Source organism: Camelus bactrianus, chromosome 5 (assembly GCF_048773025.1).
Source record: "Camelus bactrianus isolate YW-2024 breed Bactrian camel chromosome 5, ASM4877302v1, whole genome shotgun sequence".
NCBI classification, from domain to species: Eukaryota; Metazoa; Chordata; class Mammalia; order Artiodactyla; family Camelidae; genus Camelus; species Camelus bactrianus.
In genome coordinates, this window is record NC_133543.1 from 52,161,288 (window position 1) to 52,179,966 (window position 18,679).

The 18,679-nt window shown below is 40.2% G+C and overlaps 1 protein-coding gene across 2 annotated transcripts in view; it reads left to right on the top strand.

Moving 5' to 3' along the window:
- MYO3B (myosin IIIB) overlaps positions 1 to 18,679 on the top strand; it is a 346,597-nt gene that overhangs the window by 171,739 nt on the left and 156,179 nt on the right. For both annotated transcript variants that reach the window (XM_074363854.1, XM_074363855.1), the window contains exon 22: positions 292 to 421. In XM_074363854.1, the coding sequence (XP_074219955.1) occupies positions 292 to 421 (130 nt within the window). The remainder of the gene's footprint in view (positions 1 to 291; positions 422 to 18,679) is intronic.

The window sequence follows — 18,679 nt, forward strand, 5'->3', positions numbered from 1 at the left end:
TTTTCCTCATAGGATGGATGCTTCATATTGTGAGTGCCCAATATAAGTATTTTGATCTGATATTTCAATATGACTCTCTTCTTCAAAGAACAGTTGAATGAGAAGTTAAGATAAACTGGCCTCTAAAAAATTACAATTTTCCTCCCTTATCTGGTGGTCTGAATTTAAAAGCATGCTGTGTCAAGATGAATTTTATACAGAGGTAGATTAACGACCGACCTCAGACAGCATGCCAGTGTCACCAGTGATGGACAGTATTGACTAACTTGCGATTTGCTATTCACGTTGCAGGTATTATATGATGCTTCTGGGGTTCTTGAGAAAAACAGAGACACTCTCCCTGCTGATGTGGTTGTCATACTGAGAACATCAGAAAACCAGCTTCTTCAGCAACTCTTTTCAATCCCTTTGACCAAAACAGGTACTTGGCACCCCTCTGAGAGCCCTAGGCCTAATGTTTCTGCAAGTCCTCTGGAGTTTTCCCGTAGTATCTAAAACACTACAGAGGCTGCACTGCTCACGTTTTGAACTTTGAGCAGGGGTAAAGGGCTGTTCAGCTAAGTTCAAGAAAAGGAAAAATGACTATTTCTTTTGCATCTAATTGCACAGCATCAATATATAAATGCATGTGTACACAGACACACTCACACACTTTCCGTAACATCAGCTCTTAGACTTCTCATTTTCTCTGCCTGCTTTTTATTCTTCCACTTATAAAACCATATGTTATCATCAATTCATGCTAACACTCTAGAGTGGTCTTGATTTACTTAGAATTACTGGGAAGATTATTTCTATTTATGTATGGTTTCAAGTAAAGGGACTGGGGCCAAAATCATCCAATCAAGGGGTCCTCAGGAGTCAACTGTTCTAACTTCCCACCTAGCTTCACCCCACCACTCTCCTAAACCAACCTGAAACAGGTCTGTCGGTGGCCTGCGTACATAGCCTTTGCCTACCTACAGTCCGCTTCTGTTTAGTTGCTCAGTCAGTCCTCATACCAGGAGCAGGAAACTAGGGCCGATAAATGGAACATCCTGGTCTTTGCTGTTTCACCAAATGGATTCTAATTGGGTCAAGCTCCTTTGGTTTATCTGGGATTCTGCTGCCTTTGACTGGGCAGCAGACCCCATCTTCCCATAGCTCTCCTCTCCAGGGCTTTCTGTTTTTCAGGTTGTGTCTGGAAACAGCTGCAGATATGCTTTTAAGAAAGGAGGCAAAGAAACCTCTTTATCATTGTGCATAATTTCTTCTTTTCTTTCCATGTCCCTTGTGAAAACATTGACAGCATGTCTAGCATGGGGCCTTCGCATGCTAAAAGAGAGTGGTTGCCAGGTCTGAATTTTAGCCACATGCAAAGGAATGAAAAGCTTGGTTAAGAAAAAAGTCACAGTCTACAACCTTGGCTTCATCTTTATTTTGAAGCCAGGTTCTCAGCTTTTCTCAAACGTGTTCGTTTAAGCAAAGATAGTAGAGTGCCCATCAGAAGGCTGCCCTGCAGCTTCCTTTCCATACCTCCCTTGGGCATAGCCAGGATTTGATTCATTATCAACTTCTGGGAGTGTGGGCAGGTGTGGCAGGACTGGTGCTCCCTCATCAGACACTCAGGCATATGGACTCACTAGGTGAATCTGTACAGAGGCAAAGACATGACCATTATTAATAGGATACTTCTCTTTGAAATAAAATCTATCCAAATAGCTTCTTAGCTAGCATTTATACTCTCCCATAAATATGAGTGACGACTTGTCAGATCTGTTCACAACTTTCGAATTTCTAATTTTTCAACCTTTGGCAAAGTGAAAACAAGTTTGCAGTCTGGGCCACTAGGTGGCGCTATGCAAGAAGTCAGCTCTGCAGCCAGCCTCCTGTTGCCCTTGATCACCTAAAAGCCAGGAGGAACAGGAACAAAGAGATAGACTCTGCTCCTTATTTTTTGTTTTCTGCAAAAGAATTTTCCTCATGCCTTGTAACGCTTTCTGAATCTTGCCTTGAAACTGTACTCCACACCACCTGGAAGAAACAAAAATGAAAAATAAGACTAGAGCAAACGTGTTTTCCTGACAATCTCCCTGGTATTCCTGATTTGTATATTATGCAGAATAATTTCTTTTGAAATCCTTAGCTTCCTTTTCTTCACATTTTGAGTTTAATTAAGAAGCCACGAGTCTACATCAAAACTAATAAGCTTGATTCTGTTTTCTTTTTCTGAACTTACTCATGTGAAAATGCCTTCGATCAACAGACATTTATAGAACAGCTGCTAATGATAAGGCACTGTATAGGCAGCAAAGGGCAATATAGAGGTAAAAATAGTATGGCTTTGCCTAAAAGCAACTGGAACTTTCTTTTACCTTCCTGTTCTATCTGGAATTGAACACTAATTTATCTCCTTATGATGCTATTTGCCCTCAAACCTCAGTTCTAAAGAGATTGTGCATCCTGTGTTGAAGGTCAGAATATTAATTAAACTTCTAAATTTTAAAACCTCCCTACTCTATATTTTTTGGTTTTATTATATTACAGCCTTTGAAAGTGGGAACACCTTCCTGGACAGAAATAGGCTGTATTGTTTTGGTGAAAATGCAAAGACTTGTATATTCCTTATGAAGGGAGACGTGGCTTTCCAGCTCAGCATTCTGCATGGAAGCAAGGTCCTACACATCCTGGCATTTTGGAAAAGAATATGCTAATATTTTCAGTGCATGAGAAACCATTTTCTTGGTTGTTTTAATTTTTATTTATCTTGTCTCAAACCCTTAAATTCTTAAATGGGGCACTAGTTCAGTGAGCATAGATATCAGGGATGGTTATTTTACAAACTTTTTTTAGGGGGTGAACTGCAGAAAAGAAGGAAAAAGATCAAAGTTGGGAAACTTTGGAGGCTGTTAACCCCAAACTTAAAAAAGAGGTCTAACAAAAGACCTAAATAGACATTTCTCCAGTGAAGACATCCAGATGGCCAAAAGGCACATGAAAACATGCTCAACATCACTAATTATCAGAGAAATGCAAATCAAAACTACAATGAGGTACCCCATCATACCATCAGAATGACCATCATTCAGAAGTCCACAAATGATAAATGCTAGAGGGAGTGTGGAAAAAAGGGAACTCTCCTATACTATTGGTGGGAAAGTAGTTTGGTGCAGCCATTATGGAAAACAGTATGGAGATTCTTCAAAAAAGCAGAAGTAAACTTACCATATGATTGATCCAGCAATCCTACTTCTGGGTATATATCTGGAGGGAACTCTAATTTGAAAAGGTACATACACCCCAGTGTTCATAGCAGCACTGTTTACAATAACCAAGACATAGAAGCAACCTAAATATCCATTGACAAATGAATAAATAAAGAATATAATACAACAGAATACTACTCAGCCATAAAAAGAATGAAATAATGCCATTTGCAGCAAGATGGGTGGACCTAGAGATTATCACACTAAGTACAGTAAGCCAGACAGAGAAAGACAAATATTACATGGTATCACTTATATGTGGAATCTAAGAAATGACACAAATGAACTTATTTACAAAACAGAAACAGACTCATGGACATAGAAAACAAACTTAATGTTACCAAAGGGGAATTAGGGAGAGGAATAAATTGAGAATTTGAGATTAGCAGATAGAAATCTACTAGAGTAGACAAGTTTCTACTGTATAGCACAGGGAACTATATTCAATATCTTGTAATAACCTGTAATGAAAAAGAATATGAAATATATATATATGTATAACTGAAGAATCACTATGCTGTACACCAGAAACTAACACAACATTGTAAATCAACTGTACTTCAGTTAAAAAAAAAGAAGAGGTCCAGTGTTGGGCTTCTCAGTTTCAAGAGGGAAGACCTCTATGGGATGTTGGTAATGCTCTGGCTGCTGGTCTTGGTGGTAGTTACATGGATATTTACTTTATAGTATTCATTATGCTGTATGTTTATATTTTGTACACTGTAAGTGCAGCCCATTTCACAATAATATTTTCCCCCCAAAAGAAAGAGAAGCTATCTTAAAATGCAAAGAAAAACTCTAATTTTTTTTGTCTAAGTTTTCCTGTCCAGTGAAGTTGAAGTGTCCTGGCAGCCAGACTGCTGCTGTCCTTTGCTTTCAGACACAGGCATCAGAGAGCCTCTGGCTGACATTCCTTGAAACAGCCAGCCTCCTCTTTGGACCCCTGGACAGATGACAGTCCCTTCATTAGTGGATATCAAACAGAAGTATTGGTCCTTGGTTTAATCTCTTATCAGAGTTGAGAGGATTAACCTCTGGGTGTGTTTGTATAAAACCAGAGAGAGTAATCCAATTGGCATTTTCTTATTTCCTGTACCCACCTTCTTGTTCACTTTGGACACCCCCAAACACTGAAAAAGTTATAAAACATGGAGCATGAGATCACGAGGCCCAGGGTTGTCAGCTTCTCCCAGGTTCCTGCAGCTCCCTTACCAGCAGCTGTTTCTGCTGATGTGCAGCTGCCCCTGGCAGTGGAGATGCCTCTGCCTGAAAGGCACGCTCTCCTTCCTAGATGCTGAGTGAACATCCAGTAAACGAGGCAGCTGCAGGCAGTGTGGATTCTCTCCATTTCCCTCTTTGCTTTTGCCACCACTCTTTGGTCCACAGATGGGCCACTTCAGACGTGATGAAATTTTCTTTGTAATCCTTCCTGTTGATAAGAAATTCCCTGAAGACTTTATATGTGAAAATTTGATGTGGCAGCAACACTGCTTTCTAACCCTTCAGCTGGGACTTTTCAAACTGAATGATCGAGGTAGAAAAACATTAAAAGGAAGGATATTATAACAAGGTTCTGTGGCATATTCTCCTGTTTGGGGAATGCTCCTCTTGCTACGAGTAAACTAGAGAAAAGTTCAAAAGGCTCAGGGGAGAAAAGAAAGGAGGGGGTTTCAAAAGGAACTTGAAAAAAATCCATTTCTGTCTTTGAATCATGAATTCTGACTTCCAAATAGTAATTTGGGGTTTTAAAGGAGTTAGGAACTTGGGAGAAACTAGGAAAAACAAGAGTAGTGCAGAGGGGATATTCTTTGAGCCCAAAGTCTGGTTTTGCTTCAGAATCTGGAACTGAGTTTTCTCTCCATTGCCTTCTTCTGTCCAAGGACATTCGGGTTTCTCCCTTGGAATTTGGTTTGCAGTAAAAGTCAGTAGTAAAGTCTCTACCTTGACTTCCATTTGCTACCCTTTTTATTTGGATGGGGAGGGAGCAGGATGAGCTTCTTTTCTTTTTACTTTTAATTTTATTTTAATAGGAGACTAGAGAAAATTTAACATAGTAAGGCATTCTAAGCCAGGTCTACAGCACTGGAAAGGAGAGGGAGGTGGAAAAGGGATGAGTAAGTAAATAAGATGGGGAGCAAAGGACTCAGGGCAGAGAGAGGGAAGCAGGTTGGAAAAACGATGGTAAGTCCCTGACACTGATCTGAAATGCTGTGGGTGGTCAGGGATGGCTCCTGGAAGGAACAGCTTGTGGGTGAGAAAGGAAAACTTGAGCAGGGATGTTAAAGACTAACTAGAGAGAACCAAGGAGCCCCCAAGGAGTCTGTGTGGCTCTGAGTGTGAACAGATATTCAGCGAATATTTTTTCATTCTACATTTAGATCTGCATCCATTCTGAGTTAATTTTTGTGTAAGGTGTGAGGTTGAGATTTATTTTTTAAAACGAGTATGTCCAGTTCTAAAATAATTTATTGAAATGACTACCCTTTCTCCATTGATTGCTTTTACATTTGTCAAAAACCTATTGGTCCTATTTCTGTGGATCTGTTTCATTGGTTTGCATGTCAGACTCGTCACTGATTCCACACAGTCTTGACTCTTACAGCTTCAGAGTTAATCTTAAAAGCAGGTAGTGTGATTCCTCCAACTTTATTCTTCTTTTTCAAAATTGTTTTGGCAATTCCAGTGCCTTTGACTTTCCATGTAAATTTTTAAAAGTAGTTTGTCTATATCTATTAGAAAATCCTGTTGAGATTGTGATTATAAGTGCATGAAATCTGTAGATAAATTTGGGAAGAATTGACATCTTTACTATGTTGAATCTTTCAATCCATGAACACAGAATGTCTGCTTATTTGGATCTTCTTTGATTTCTTGAATCAGTATTTTGTTTTCAGCATATAAAGCCTGTACATGTTTTGTTAGATTTATACCTAAGTATTTCAATTTGGAGAACTAGTATAATTTTGTTGTTGTTTTTTCTCTCTTCAACTGTTTAATGCTCATGTATAGAAGTACCTGGGATTTTTGTAGATTGACCTCATCTCCTACAACCTTGCTAAACTCAGTTATTAATTCTAAGAGTTTTGTTTGATTTTGTTTTTGTAGATGCCTTGGAATTTTCTACATAGACAGTCATATTGTCTGTAAATAAGCAGCCTTTTATCTTTCTTCCCTATCTTATACCTTTTATTTCTTTTTCTTGCCATATATGACTGGCTATGACTTTCAGTAGAGAGTCGTATAGAAGTGGTGAGAGGAGACATCTTGCTTGGTTCCAGATCTTGAGGGAAAGCATGCAGTTTTTCACCATTATGATGTTAGCTGTAGGTTTTAGGAAGGTGCCCTTTAACTTTCTATTCCTTCCATCTGGAACATTTTTCCCCAAGACATACCCATGGCTAGTTTTTTCACTTTCTTCAGGTCTTTTCTCAAAATCTATTTTTCCCAGCTACCCTAATAAAAATGCCAGCCAACTCAATATTTATAAACCTATTTCCTATTTTATATTTTCCCTTAGCACTTATCACTACCTTACATACTACATACACTTCGCGTATTTATTTTCTATTTTCCTCCACTATAATGTAAGTCCCAAGCTGGCAGGGATTTTTGTCTGGTTTGTCCATTACTGTATCCACAAAATCTTGAATAATACCTGGCATATACTAGCCATTCTCTGTGTATTTGCTGAATAAATAAATAGATGGTGGAACCAAATCTACCCATCCACCTGCATCTGTTCCCATTTTGTTTTCCTTTTAATCCAAATGACTGAACTGTCCCTGCTCTTACTAGAAGCCAGCTCTCCACTTGTCCTCTACCTTACTTCCCCTGTCACCTTCACAAGAACTTTTATACTGCAAGTATTCCTCCTCTCTTTTGTATCATCTATTTATTCCTCTTTGTTAATCATTCTCATTAATATAATATCTTCCGTCTTCTTAACCCCTTGTTACGGGTTGATGGGTAGAATTATGCCTCCCCCCCACCGAAAGATATGTTGAAGTCCTAACGCCCCAGTACCTCAGAATGTGACTTTATTTGAAAATAGGGTCTTTACAGAGGCAATCAAGGTAAAATGAGATCATCATGGTGGGCCCTAAACCAATATGACTGGTGTCCTTATGAAAAAGGAAAATTTGGGCAGAGATACAGAGAGAACGTCATGTGAAGATGAAGTCAGAGAGCAGGGTGGTGTGTCTACAGCAGCTCTCAGCTGAGTCTCCTCACTAGACGAGTTTCTGCTCTTGCCTCATTAAGCCTGACAGCTGAACTGCCGTCTTTCTAAAGATGTAAATCTGATCATGTCACTTCCCTGCTTAAAGCCTCCAGTGGCTCCTCATCACACCTAGACTAAAATCCAAACACCTTTCTTCGTCTAATACTCTTATGTGAGCTGTCCCTGCCTGCCTCTGTCCCCATCTCCTTGGACTCCACCCCTCACTCTCTGCCTTCATTCTATTCCTCAGATATTCATAGCCTTTTCCTGACTTGGCACCAGCAGCTCACTCTGCCTGGAACATTCCCCAGATCTTTACACATCTATCCTTGTGATTTAGAAATTGAGCTCAAATAATACTTCACCAAAGAGGCCTTCTCTGTCCACCCAGTGGAAAACAGCCCCATGCTTCCCCACTCTCTCATGTCACCCTATTTCCCTGTCTCCTTCGGGAGCTGTCATTAGCCTATCCATCTCTACTCCACAACCCATGCCCCATGCCTAGGACACAGGAGTCCTAACAAATTGTTAAGTCAGTAACTCCTGCAAGGGAGAAACTAAGGCTAAAATCCAATCTTCACTCCTAATCTGTATTAGTTTCCTAGGACTGACAAAGCAAGGCACCACAAACAAAAAGTGACTTAAACAAAAGATATTTATTGTCTCATCGTTTCGGAGGCTGGAAGTCCAGGAACAAGATGTTGGCAGGTTTGGTTTCTTCTGAGGTCTCTCTGCTTGGCTTACAGTTGGCTGCTGTCCCAGTGACCTCACGTGGTCGCCTCTTGGTCTGTGCGTATATTGTCTGTGTCCTAATCTCCGCTTCTTACAGGACCAGTCATACTGGATCGGGGCCTACCTCTGTGACTTCATTTTACCTTCCTCGCATTCAAAAGTTCCTAGCTCCAAATTCAGCCACATTCTGAGAGACTAGGAGTTAGGACTCTAACAAATGAACTTGGTGGGGAAGGGGTGACAGTTCAGCCCATCACAGATCACTAATTGCTGAGGGAGCTGCTCAATAGGAACCTCCTTCCCAGCGGGGCGTGTGGGGCCACCGCCTTGCCCCTACAGCCCAGGGTCAGCCAGTGAGCAGCCAGAGAGCGTGCAGCCTCGTCCAGAGACAGAGAGCTCTACCCTCTCCCATTCCTTCCTCCTTCCTCCCGCACCAAAGGAGCTAGCCCGAGCAGAGGTGTGGGGGAGACGCCTCCTGTGAGCCAGCCTGGAGGGAAAGGGGCAGTGGGGAAAAGAGCTTTGAATTGAGATACTATTAAAAGTTAACAATAAATAAGAATGAATCTTCAAAACCAGAAGTAATCTTTAATAACAAAAAATACCTGAAAATCTGTGAAACAGGACTTAAGTATAGTTAAGGGAACTACCATCCTCATGGGAAGGTGAGGGTTCAGCATGAGTGGGGAGGTCACAGGAAAAAGTGAAACTGTTTCTTTCTTATTTAACCTCAGTGAACTGAGATGCCTCAGGACCCTGATTTCATCCTCAGGGCACAGCAGAGAACCACAGAGCTTTTTGCAGGTGTGACCCTGGTAGGCTGGCAGATTCATCACTAGCAGGGGATTCCTCCCTGCACCAGCCTGGAATGAATGAGAGTTATTGTCTTGTCTCTGAAACAGGGCAGATGACACTAAAGTTCACTTGTGAATAATGGAACTAGCAAATGTTAATTGCATGGGCTCCTCATCTCCAGCAGCCTACACTCAGAGCTGTACTTTGGTTTACCCAGCGGTGCATTTCTGCCTCATGCCACTATCTTGTCTACTTGGGAAGACCATAAGCTACATGGGTGCAAAGACGGTGTCTTCTGTTTCACTGATAAACAGAACATACAGTCAGGACTGTTCACAGTACTTCACCACTCCACGCCATTACCCATGCTGATTCTGCTTTCTGGGATTAATTCTGTCCCTCTACCCTCATCAGCACATCTTTGATCCCTGCACCTCCCCTGCCTCCTAATCCTTTTTTTTTTCCCTCTGAAACTCAGCCCCAGCTAGCATCACCTCCTCCAGGAGGGTGTTGGTCTGGGTTGAGTGAAATCCCTGGGGCCTCAGGAATGTCATTTCCATGAGGACAGGATCTTGTCCATTTAGTTGGTGCCTCTTTCCAGCTCCCAGAGAGGCACCTGGCACATGGGAGGTGCTCAGGACGGTCTGTCTGTCCAGGCAGAGAGTGAAGTGTGTGAACAGAATTTCCTGGTGGTCCTGAGAGCAAGTGAAGCACATCAGAAATGTGGGTCATCCTGTGATTTATGGTGGTGGCTGGGAGCCCACCAGCATCAGAAATTTATTTTAAGAAGTTGTGAAATTCAGAAAGAGCTCCATTTAGAACTCCCTACTCTATGAGTCTGGAGGGACGAGTGTGAAGCCCTTAGGACTCGGGGCCAGGGAAGTGCAGCTACAATTGCAGTTATATCCAGCATCTGAAATTGATTGCCAGCCCCCTTCCCTGGTGGAGTGGGCAGGGTGGGGCTTCCCCAGAAACAGGCAGCACACACATGCTTATAGTACAGACTGTACTTTGCTGGGAAACAGGAGATCCACGTACCCGCTCAGAAACGTGGCCGCCCTGGGGACTCTGGGTGCGTGTGTGGCCACTCCCTTAAATTACTGCCACAGCGGGCAAGGAGGACCAGTCAGGAGGACTCTGCTGCCTCTGTGAGGTTCTGTGGGGAACATCATCCCCTTCTGCCCTTCAACAGGTTGGAGAAGAGGGCAGAGGGTCCTGGCAACAGCTGGACAGGAGAAACTTCACACCTTCCTGCCTCTCTTTGTTAATGCTTTTCAGCCCTTGCCTCAAAGAATCTTTGATTTTTTTTGTTAGGCTTGTTGAGGACAAAATGTGCATGTGGTGTGGTTGTAGGGGTAAGAGAGTATCTCTTGGAATTCTCATTTTGCTTTTTTTCCCTCCTATTCCTGAGTGCCTCTAGGTTTTGAATTTGTATTCTCCATGTGCTATTTTTTTGTTTATTTGTTTGGTTTGTTTTGTTGCTCATATGTAAGCAGCTTAAATGTTTCTTTCCTTTTAAAAAGTTTATCTGCAGTTTTTTCTACCCCATCAGCTATGGTGGAATAAAGAGCTGTGGACTATAAGCCAGGAGACAGGCTGGGATGCTGAGACTGACCTGGGTTGGTACTTTGCATCCAGCAGATTTAATTCAGTTCTCTAAACCACCTTCCTATATTCAAAGTGAGGGCTTTGCATGAAGAATAACCTCTCAATTAGAAGGAAGCTTAAGGTCAAACAGACCAACCTCTAGTAATCTTTGGGCCAAACTTTGTCTGGAGTTAGTGGTTTGAAAACCTTCACTGGGTTCTCTTTTGTTCTTCGGTCTATTGCACCATGCTGTCCAGTGTGATAGAAAATGTTCCGTTAGCCACATTTTAACAAGTAAGAGGAAACAAGTTGTCCTATTCCATTTGGGCTGCTATAACAAAATAGCACAAACTGGATAGCTAATAGACAACAGAAATGTATGTCTCACAGTTCTGGAGGCTGGGAAGTCCAAGCCCAGGACTACAGCAGATTTGGTGGCTGGTGAGAACCCACTTCCTGATTTTTCCACAGCCATTTTTCCACTGTGTCCTCATATGGACAAGGAAGCTCTCTGGGGCCTCTTTAATAAGGGCACTAATCCCACTGATGAGGGCTCTGCCTTCATGAATCACCTGATTAATTCCCAAAGGCCCTACCTACAGGTATCATCACATTGGGGGTTAGGATTTAGCATCAGAATTTGGGGGGGTGGGGGACACAAACATTTAGTAGCACAGATGAAATTAATTTTAATATATCTTTACTCAACATGTCAAAAATATTATCATTCAACATGTAATCAGTATAAAAATTATTGAGATATCTTTTTGTTTTTTTACTAAGTCTTTGAAATCTGTTGTGTATCTTACCACACATCTCGATTTACATCTCGATTCGGACTAGCTACAGCTCGTGTGTTCAGGAGCTGCCATGTTGAGTAACGTGGCTGCGGAGTCGCCACCCAGGCTGCGGGGTGCCTTGTCCCTGCTCCCAGAGGGACACGCAGGGATACCAGAGAGCCTTCTTGCTGGCTTTCCGAAGAAAATAAGTTCTTGTCTCTTCATGCAACAGTATCTTACTGCGTCTGACTTGACCTTAGCCTGTTTCCCAGTGTGGGGGAGCAGTCACCGTTCTGGGTTTGCAGAGTTCCAGCATAAACTGTTTAACAGTTCCTGTGACTCTCTTTACAGAGGTAGAAAGGTCTCATATTATCAGTATCAGGAGCAATGTTTGCCCAAGTGTGTTTCATGAAACTCTAGGTTTGTGGGATATGATGAGATGTGGGGTGAATAAGAGCTTTCCGTGGGCAAAAAGTGTAGGAATACTGAGTCTGAAAATACAGTAAGTGTGTTTACTGCAGAAATACCAAGAGATGGCTCTCGTGTACAGGGCTTCTGAAACCAGCAAGGTGCATTTTTTTGTGAAAAGTATCCATGGCGTCAAGAGTCAAAGGGGACCCACTGAGGCGATGCTGTTCAGATCATCTCCCTGAATCTTTCTTTTTCAGGGCAACCTTCCACTGTAAGTCTTAAATCCATTTCCAAAAGTTCCTCATGCTTTCCTAGCTCTAGAGATCCTGTTGCTGCTATGTCCTTGAAAAACAAAAACTAAAGTAACCTTCACTGATGAGTCATAAAAATGGCTCTAATATTGGGAAAGTTAGTATCTGTTGTGAATCAGATACACTTGCTTTCCTCAACAGATTTTAATACTTCTTTCGTAGCTCCTAAATGTGATAGTGAATATACATTTTATTTTTAAGTGGCAGTACAGTTTAGGGCCACTTTATTTCTTTAATGATCTTGTCAAATACAGAAAATATGGCAGCTTTGAATTTTCAAATGGTCAGAAATGCAAGGAAAACAAATTCTGCTTTTTTCACCAGCATCCTTCTCATTCATAGAGAATAAATATGTTCCCATTTAAGATGAAAGGTTCTTTGCATTTATTTCATAGCTCATATTGGAGGGAAAGTCTCAAGCTCATTTACAGTTTATTAATTCATCCCACTATAAAATCTCTTTATAATGGGGCTTTCAGGGCATCTCCCCTTCCCCCCACCTTACTAAAAGATAACTCCAGGCACTTCAAGTGAATTAGAAACAAAGCCTTCATAATTAGAACCTCTCTACTTAGAAATGGATCACAACTTACCACTTTTTTTTCCCCCAGGAATTTGGGTCATGTTAATAAAAACTGTATTTTTCTCTTTAGAACATAAGACTAGCTTCTAACAGTCTGGTCCATATGTTAGAAGCACATAAAAGTTAATCATTTTGCTCTGGTGCCAGCGTGTTGTGTATGAAGAGAAGCTGTAAACCACAGCTGCGTGGAGTAACACTTGTGAACTTTACTGGTTTGCACATGTGAGATGTCAGTAAACTAAATAAAATGTCATTTAACTTTACTCAAGTTGGAAGTAGGAGAGGAGTGCTGAGATTTTATAAAGGTTTGCGTTGAGGAGAGTGGTTCCATTCTTTATAGGATATCACAGGGAGAGGTCAAGGTACCCAGAAACCAAATCAGCTATTTTCCAGATGATCAGGGTGGGCTTAGCCAGAATAGTGATTGCAGGATAATTAGTGGGAATCGTTGTGCGGTTGACCTAGTTCCGTGTGTAAATGACTGAACAATCCAGACATCATCTAAAATCAGTCGGGTTCAGTCAGTTTAGCCAGGCGGCAGTCCCATCGGTTACTCAGTGGTCTACCTTGAATATGGTCAGAAACCCTGAAACAACCACAAAATCTTATTAGGCCATCCTAGTTGATGGGTTGTCTCAGCATCACTGCTCAGTGCTCTGCACGGCAGATATGGCCCATACACATGTATACTCTTTGCCGCCATTTCCCTTCTTGTTGAACTGGGGACATGGCTCGCAGTGTTGTCATATTAAATACTCCTTTTCACACACTTAGCACAATATCTAGTACATTGTAAATATTCATTAATGTTAGTATTTAAGTATTGCTACCTGTTTTCTGATCTGGAGCAGATGGACAAATATAGGGCAAAATAAGTGGATTTCTATAGGTATTTCCTTATTGTTGATGGATTTTTAAAAAGACAGTAGGTAATATTATACAATACTGTAAGTTCGTTCTTTCTTTCTTTCTTTCTTTCTTCCTTTCTTTCTTTCTTTCTCTTTCCTCTTTCATGACTTCTATGTTTTAAAAATAGTACCTTAAGAAGATAAACAGAAAAGAATAAAATAAACCCTCAAACCTTAAATCCTCAGTTTATTTATTTTCTTTTCTAGTCATCAAACCCAACATTTAATGAGGCTCTAGGCAAGAGAAAATTGGATATTCTGCAAAACTCTGATCAACCAAAAACTCTAATTAATAACATTTTGTAAATCTCAAAATACATGCTAAAGAGATGGTCACTGAGCTGAGTCAAGTGATTTAGCTTAATCTAAAACTCCTTAGCTGACTAGGACCTCTAGGGGTTCCATGTGGGTCTAATCAAATTCCCTATACCAGCACCATCTGCATCTCCACTCGCCACTGAAACTCTGTTAACTATAAATTTAACAGAAACACTTTATTCCCAAAGCTCAATAAACATTCATCCAGCCTTCTGGATGATGAAACCCAGACACTAAAAAGGCAAGTAACTTATTCAAGGCCTCCTAATAAGTGACAGAACTCAGACAAACCCCAGGTGGTTTGACCCTAGAACTCACAATCTTAACCACTTTACCTTTGCAATCCAGGCCTCAAATAGCTTGAGCAAAGATTCCAAAATACGAAGGGATGGCCAGAAACCAGAAAAAAGTTCAGGGTATTTGGAGGGAAGTGAGGTGTGCTGGGGTCTGCCTAGAGGGCCATTGAATGTCATGGTAAATAAAATTTAAGGCTACATACTTTATTCATTCGCTCATTCATTCACATATATTTATTGAGTGATTACTGTGTGCTAGGTAAATTGTGCTAAGCACTACAAGTACAGAGTGGTAAGCAGAACTGACTTGGTACTTACCCTAGCGGAGCTTAGACTCCAGTGAAGAGACAGTGTTAATGATGGGTATAATTCATGGGGAGCTTTCAGTGTCATACCAGGAACATCTTTGGCTTTGATGAGACATTCTCTAGAAACATTTAAATCATAAGTCTGTTTCATTCAGGCTTATTACTCACCCATGGTTCTCCACCAACTCTGTAAAATGGTTCACAGTCAATTGCTATTTCTTTGGAATAATGAGCCACAGTGATTTTGGATGACCGAAAGAAGAATCTGTGATACTGAAGTTTGCCAGGACATGGTAGGTATGATCCATCTATAAAAATCAAGGGTAGAAATCATCTAAAATATTGTTCTGGTGCACTGGAGCATCTTCACTAAACTTTTTTCTAGCATCTACTACATGTAGGGCACTTTATAAGTCTTGTAGCAGGTGCAGAAGAAATATTTTTTGAACGACTGAGAATAGAAATGCTTATTACCTGGCTTCAGAGACCTTGTAACCTGTATAAGGAATCAAACCATTTCTAAAGATAAATACCAATATAAGTAAAATGACTTAAAAGGACTGCACTGACTTAAAAGGACTCAGACACAAGTGCACTGACTGGCTGCAGCCTCTAGAATTAGCACAGAGTTGTGATGCTTGTAGAGTTCCTTCAACAGAGAAATCTTTTTTTGTTGGCCTTTATTCTCAATAGATTCTATTCTTTAAAAGAAAAAATTAATTGGGTTCCATGTCTATAGGGTAAGAGTTTAATGTACGCAGATTTGGAAATCAAACAGTTGTTCTGGATGCTGTATCACAGTTCCGTGCAGCCAGCTTCTCCAAAATAGCAAAGCCTGTACTTGAAATAAAACTTACATTAACTTCATCCTTCAACAGCATGTCACCTAAAGTTCAGTAAAAGAATCTTTCTGATCAATGCCATTTTATGAATTGGTAAGAACAACACAAATTTGAGAGTGAGAATGTGGGTGTGTGGATGTGCAGAAATCCTGTGGCAGTGTAGCTTAGATGAGTCATACTGGCCAGTTAGTTCTGTTACGAGCTTTCTTTCCTTTAGAGCATTGCCTTTCTCGCTATGCCTCTCCTTTTCTGGACTGTTAAGCTACTACAGTTTCTCTCAAAGATATAGACCGGAATGTTCAGATGAGGTCCTTTAAAAAAGCACTAGATGTTGGGAAATAGTCATTCACTGAAAGAAAACAAAGTAACTGGTAAGTGTGAAAATTAAGCTTGGCTACCTACAGATCAAAAGTTAACCTTGAATGCTTTCGGAGTCTCAGTGGGAAAAAGGATTTACATAAGTGATGATTGCATTCATATTGGTGCCTAGCTTTTCAAAATGGCTGGTATTTGCTAACATGCAAACTGAAAGAAGCATAATTTCTTATTAGGAGAATATATAGTATGAAGATATTGCAGATAAGCACCTTGAATTACTTAAGTCTTAAAAACATTGCAGGGTAGGAGCAAAAAACTAGACCTCTGTCCCCTCTCTCACATGCTAAGGAAGAAGAGTGATGTAAAAATTAGAGATCTGAATAAGCTCACTTTAGCCACAACAGCAAGGGAAGGAGTAACTGGAAAGAGACCACAAGAACAGAGCCATTGTTAGTTGCTCATGGTGATCAGCTGTGAAGAGAGCTTTGGCAAGTTAAATATCCAGGCCTCAGTCAAATCGTTATTTAAGCTTCCTCCATTGATCTAAGCCACACTGTCATCACCACCCCTCCGTCTTTTGCTCCCTGCCAAACTGCTAAAACATAATACATTGTGAAGATTTTAGTTTTATCCTCTTTATTTTGTTCTTTCTTATTTCCCCCACCTCACCGATCTTTTAAGATGTATTTACAACCCTGGATAGAATTTCAGAGCTGAATGGAAACCCGACACTACTCAACCTTCTTCATTCCAGTTTGCATCCACAATTGTTACTCTTACTCATTTGCTTGTTGGTCAGCTTGAGGTTGCTTTTTTATTTAAAAAAAAAAAAAAAAAAGGAGAGAGGGACTTTATTTCTTAGAACAGTTTTAGGTTCTCAGCAAAACTGAGAGGAAGTTACAGAGATTTCCCATACAGCCTCTGCTCCTGCAGATGCAGCCTCCCCCGTGACTGGCATCCCCCTCATCTGTTAAACTGATGAGCCTCCATTGATACAGCACTATCACCCCAAATCCATAGTTTACATTAGGGTTCACTTTTGGTATTGTACATTCTGTGGGATTGGACAAATGTATAATGACACATATCCATCATTATAGTGTCATACAGAATATTTTCATTGCCCATAAAATCCTCTGTGCCTTGCCTTTTCATCTCTTCCCTGAACCCCTGATCTTTTTATTATCTCCATAGTTTTACTCTTTCCAGTTGAATCATATAGTATGTAGCCCTTTTAGATGGCTTTTTTCACTTAGTAATATACATTTAAGGTTTTTCCATGTCTTTTCATGACTTCATTCATAACTTATTTTTTTTTAAGCACTCAATAATCCATTATCTGGATGTATCTCAGTTTACTTATCCATTCACCTACTGAAAGACATCTTGGTTGCTTCTAATTTTTGGCAAAACATTTTTGTGTGGATGTATTTTCAACTCCTTTGGGTAGGTGCCAAGGAGCAGGATTGCTGGAAAATATGTAAGAGTATGTTTATTTTTGTAAGAAGCCACCAAACTGTCTTCCAAAGTGGCTGTACCATTTTGCACTTCCCACCAGCAATGAATGAGAGTTCCTGTTTCTCCACATCCTCACCAGCATTTGATGAAGTCTCTGTTCAGAATTTTGGCCTTTTTAATGGTGCATAGTTTAATCTCATTGTTTTAATTCGCATTTACCTAATGATATATCATGTGGAGCATCTTTTCATATTCTTAGTTGTCATCTGTGTATCTTCTTTGGTGAGGTATCTGTTAATATATTTGGCCCATTTTTAAGTCTGATTTTTTTTGTTTTCTAATTGTTGAGTTTCAAGAGTTCTTTATATGTTTTGAATAATAATTCTTTATCAGATGGGTCTTTCTCAATTTCTTTTTTCTGATGTTGCTTTTTTTTTGTGGATAAATGATTTTATTTTATTTTTTTCCAACATTTTTTATTGAGTTATAATCATTTTACAATGTTGTGTCAAATTCCAGTGTAGAGCACAATTTTTCAGTAATACATGAACATATATATATTCATTGTCACATTTTTTTCTCTGTGAGCTACCATAAGATCTTGTATATATTTCCCTGTGCTATACAGTATAATCTTGTTTATCTATTCTACATTTTGAAATCCCAGTTCTGTCCCTTCCCACCTCCTACTCCTTGGCAACCACAAGTTTGTATTCTATGTCTATGAGTCTCTTTTTGTTTTGTATTTATGGGGTTTTTTGTTTGTTTGTTTGTTTAGATTCCACATATGAGCCATCTCATATGGTATTTTTCTTTCTCTTTCTGGCTTACTTCACTTAGAATGACATTCTCCAGGAGCATCCATGTTGCTGCAAATGGCATTATGTTGTCAGTTTTTATGGCTGAATAGTATTCCATTGTATAAATATACCACCTCTTCTTTATCCAGTCATCTGTTGATGGACATTTAGGCTGTTTCCATGTCTTGGCTATTGTAAATAGTGCTGCTATGAACATTGGGGTGTAGGTGTCATTTTGAAGTAGGGTTTCTTCTGGATATATGCCCAGGAGCAGGATTCCTGGGTCGTATGGTAAGTCTATTCCTAGTCTTTTGAGGAATCTCCATACTGTTTTCCATAGTGGCTGCACCAAACTGCATTCCCACCAGCAGTGTAGGCGGGTTCCCTTTTCTCCACAGCCTCTCCAGCATTTATCATTTGTGGGCTTTTGAATGATGGCCATTCTGACTGGTGTGAAGTGATACCTCATTGTAGTTTCGATTTGCATTTCTCTGATAATTAGTGATACTGAGCATTTTTTCATGTGCCTATTGATCATTTGTATTTCTTCCTTGGAGAATTGCTTGTTTAGGTCTTCTGCCCGTTTTTGGATTGGGTTGTTTGTTTCTTTCTTAGTAAGTCGTATGAGCTGCTTACATATTCTGGAGATCAAGCCTTTGTTGGTTTCATTTGCAAAAATTTTCTCCCATTCTGTAGGTTGTCTTTTTGTTTTACTTCTGGTTTCCTTTGCTGTGCAGAAGCTTGTAAGTTTAATTAGGTCACATTTGTTTAT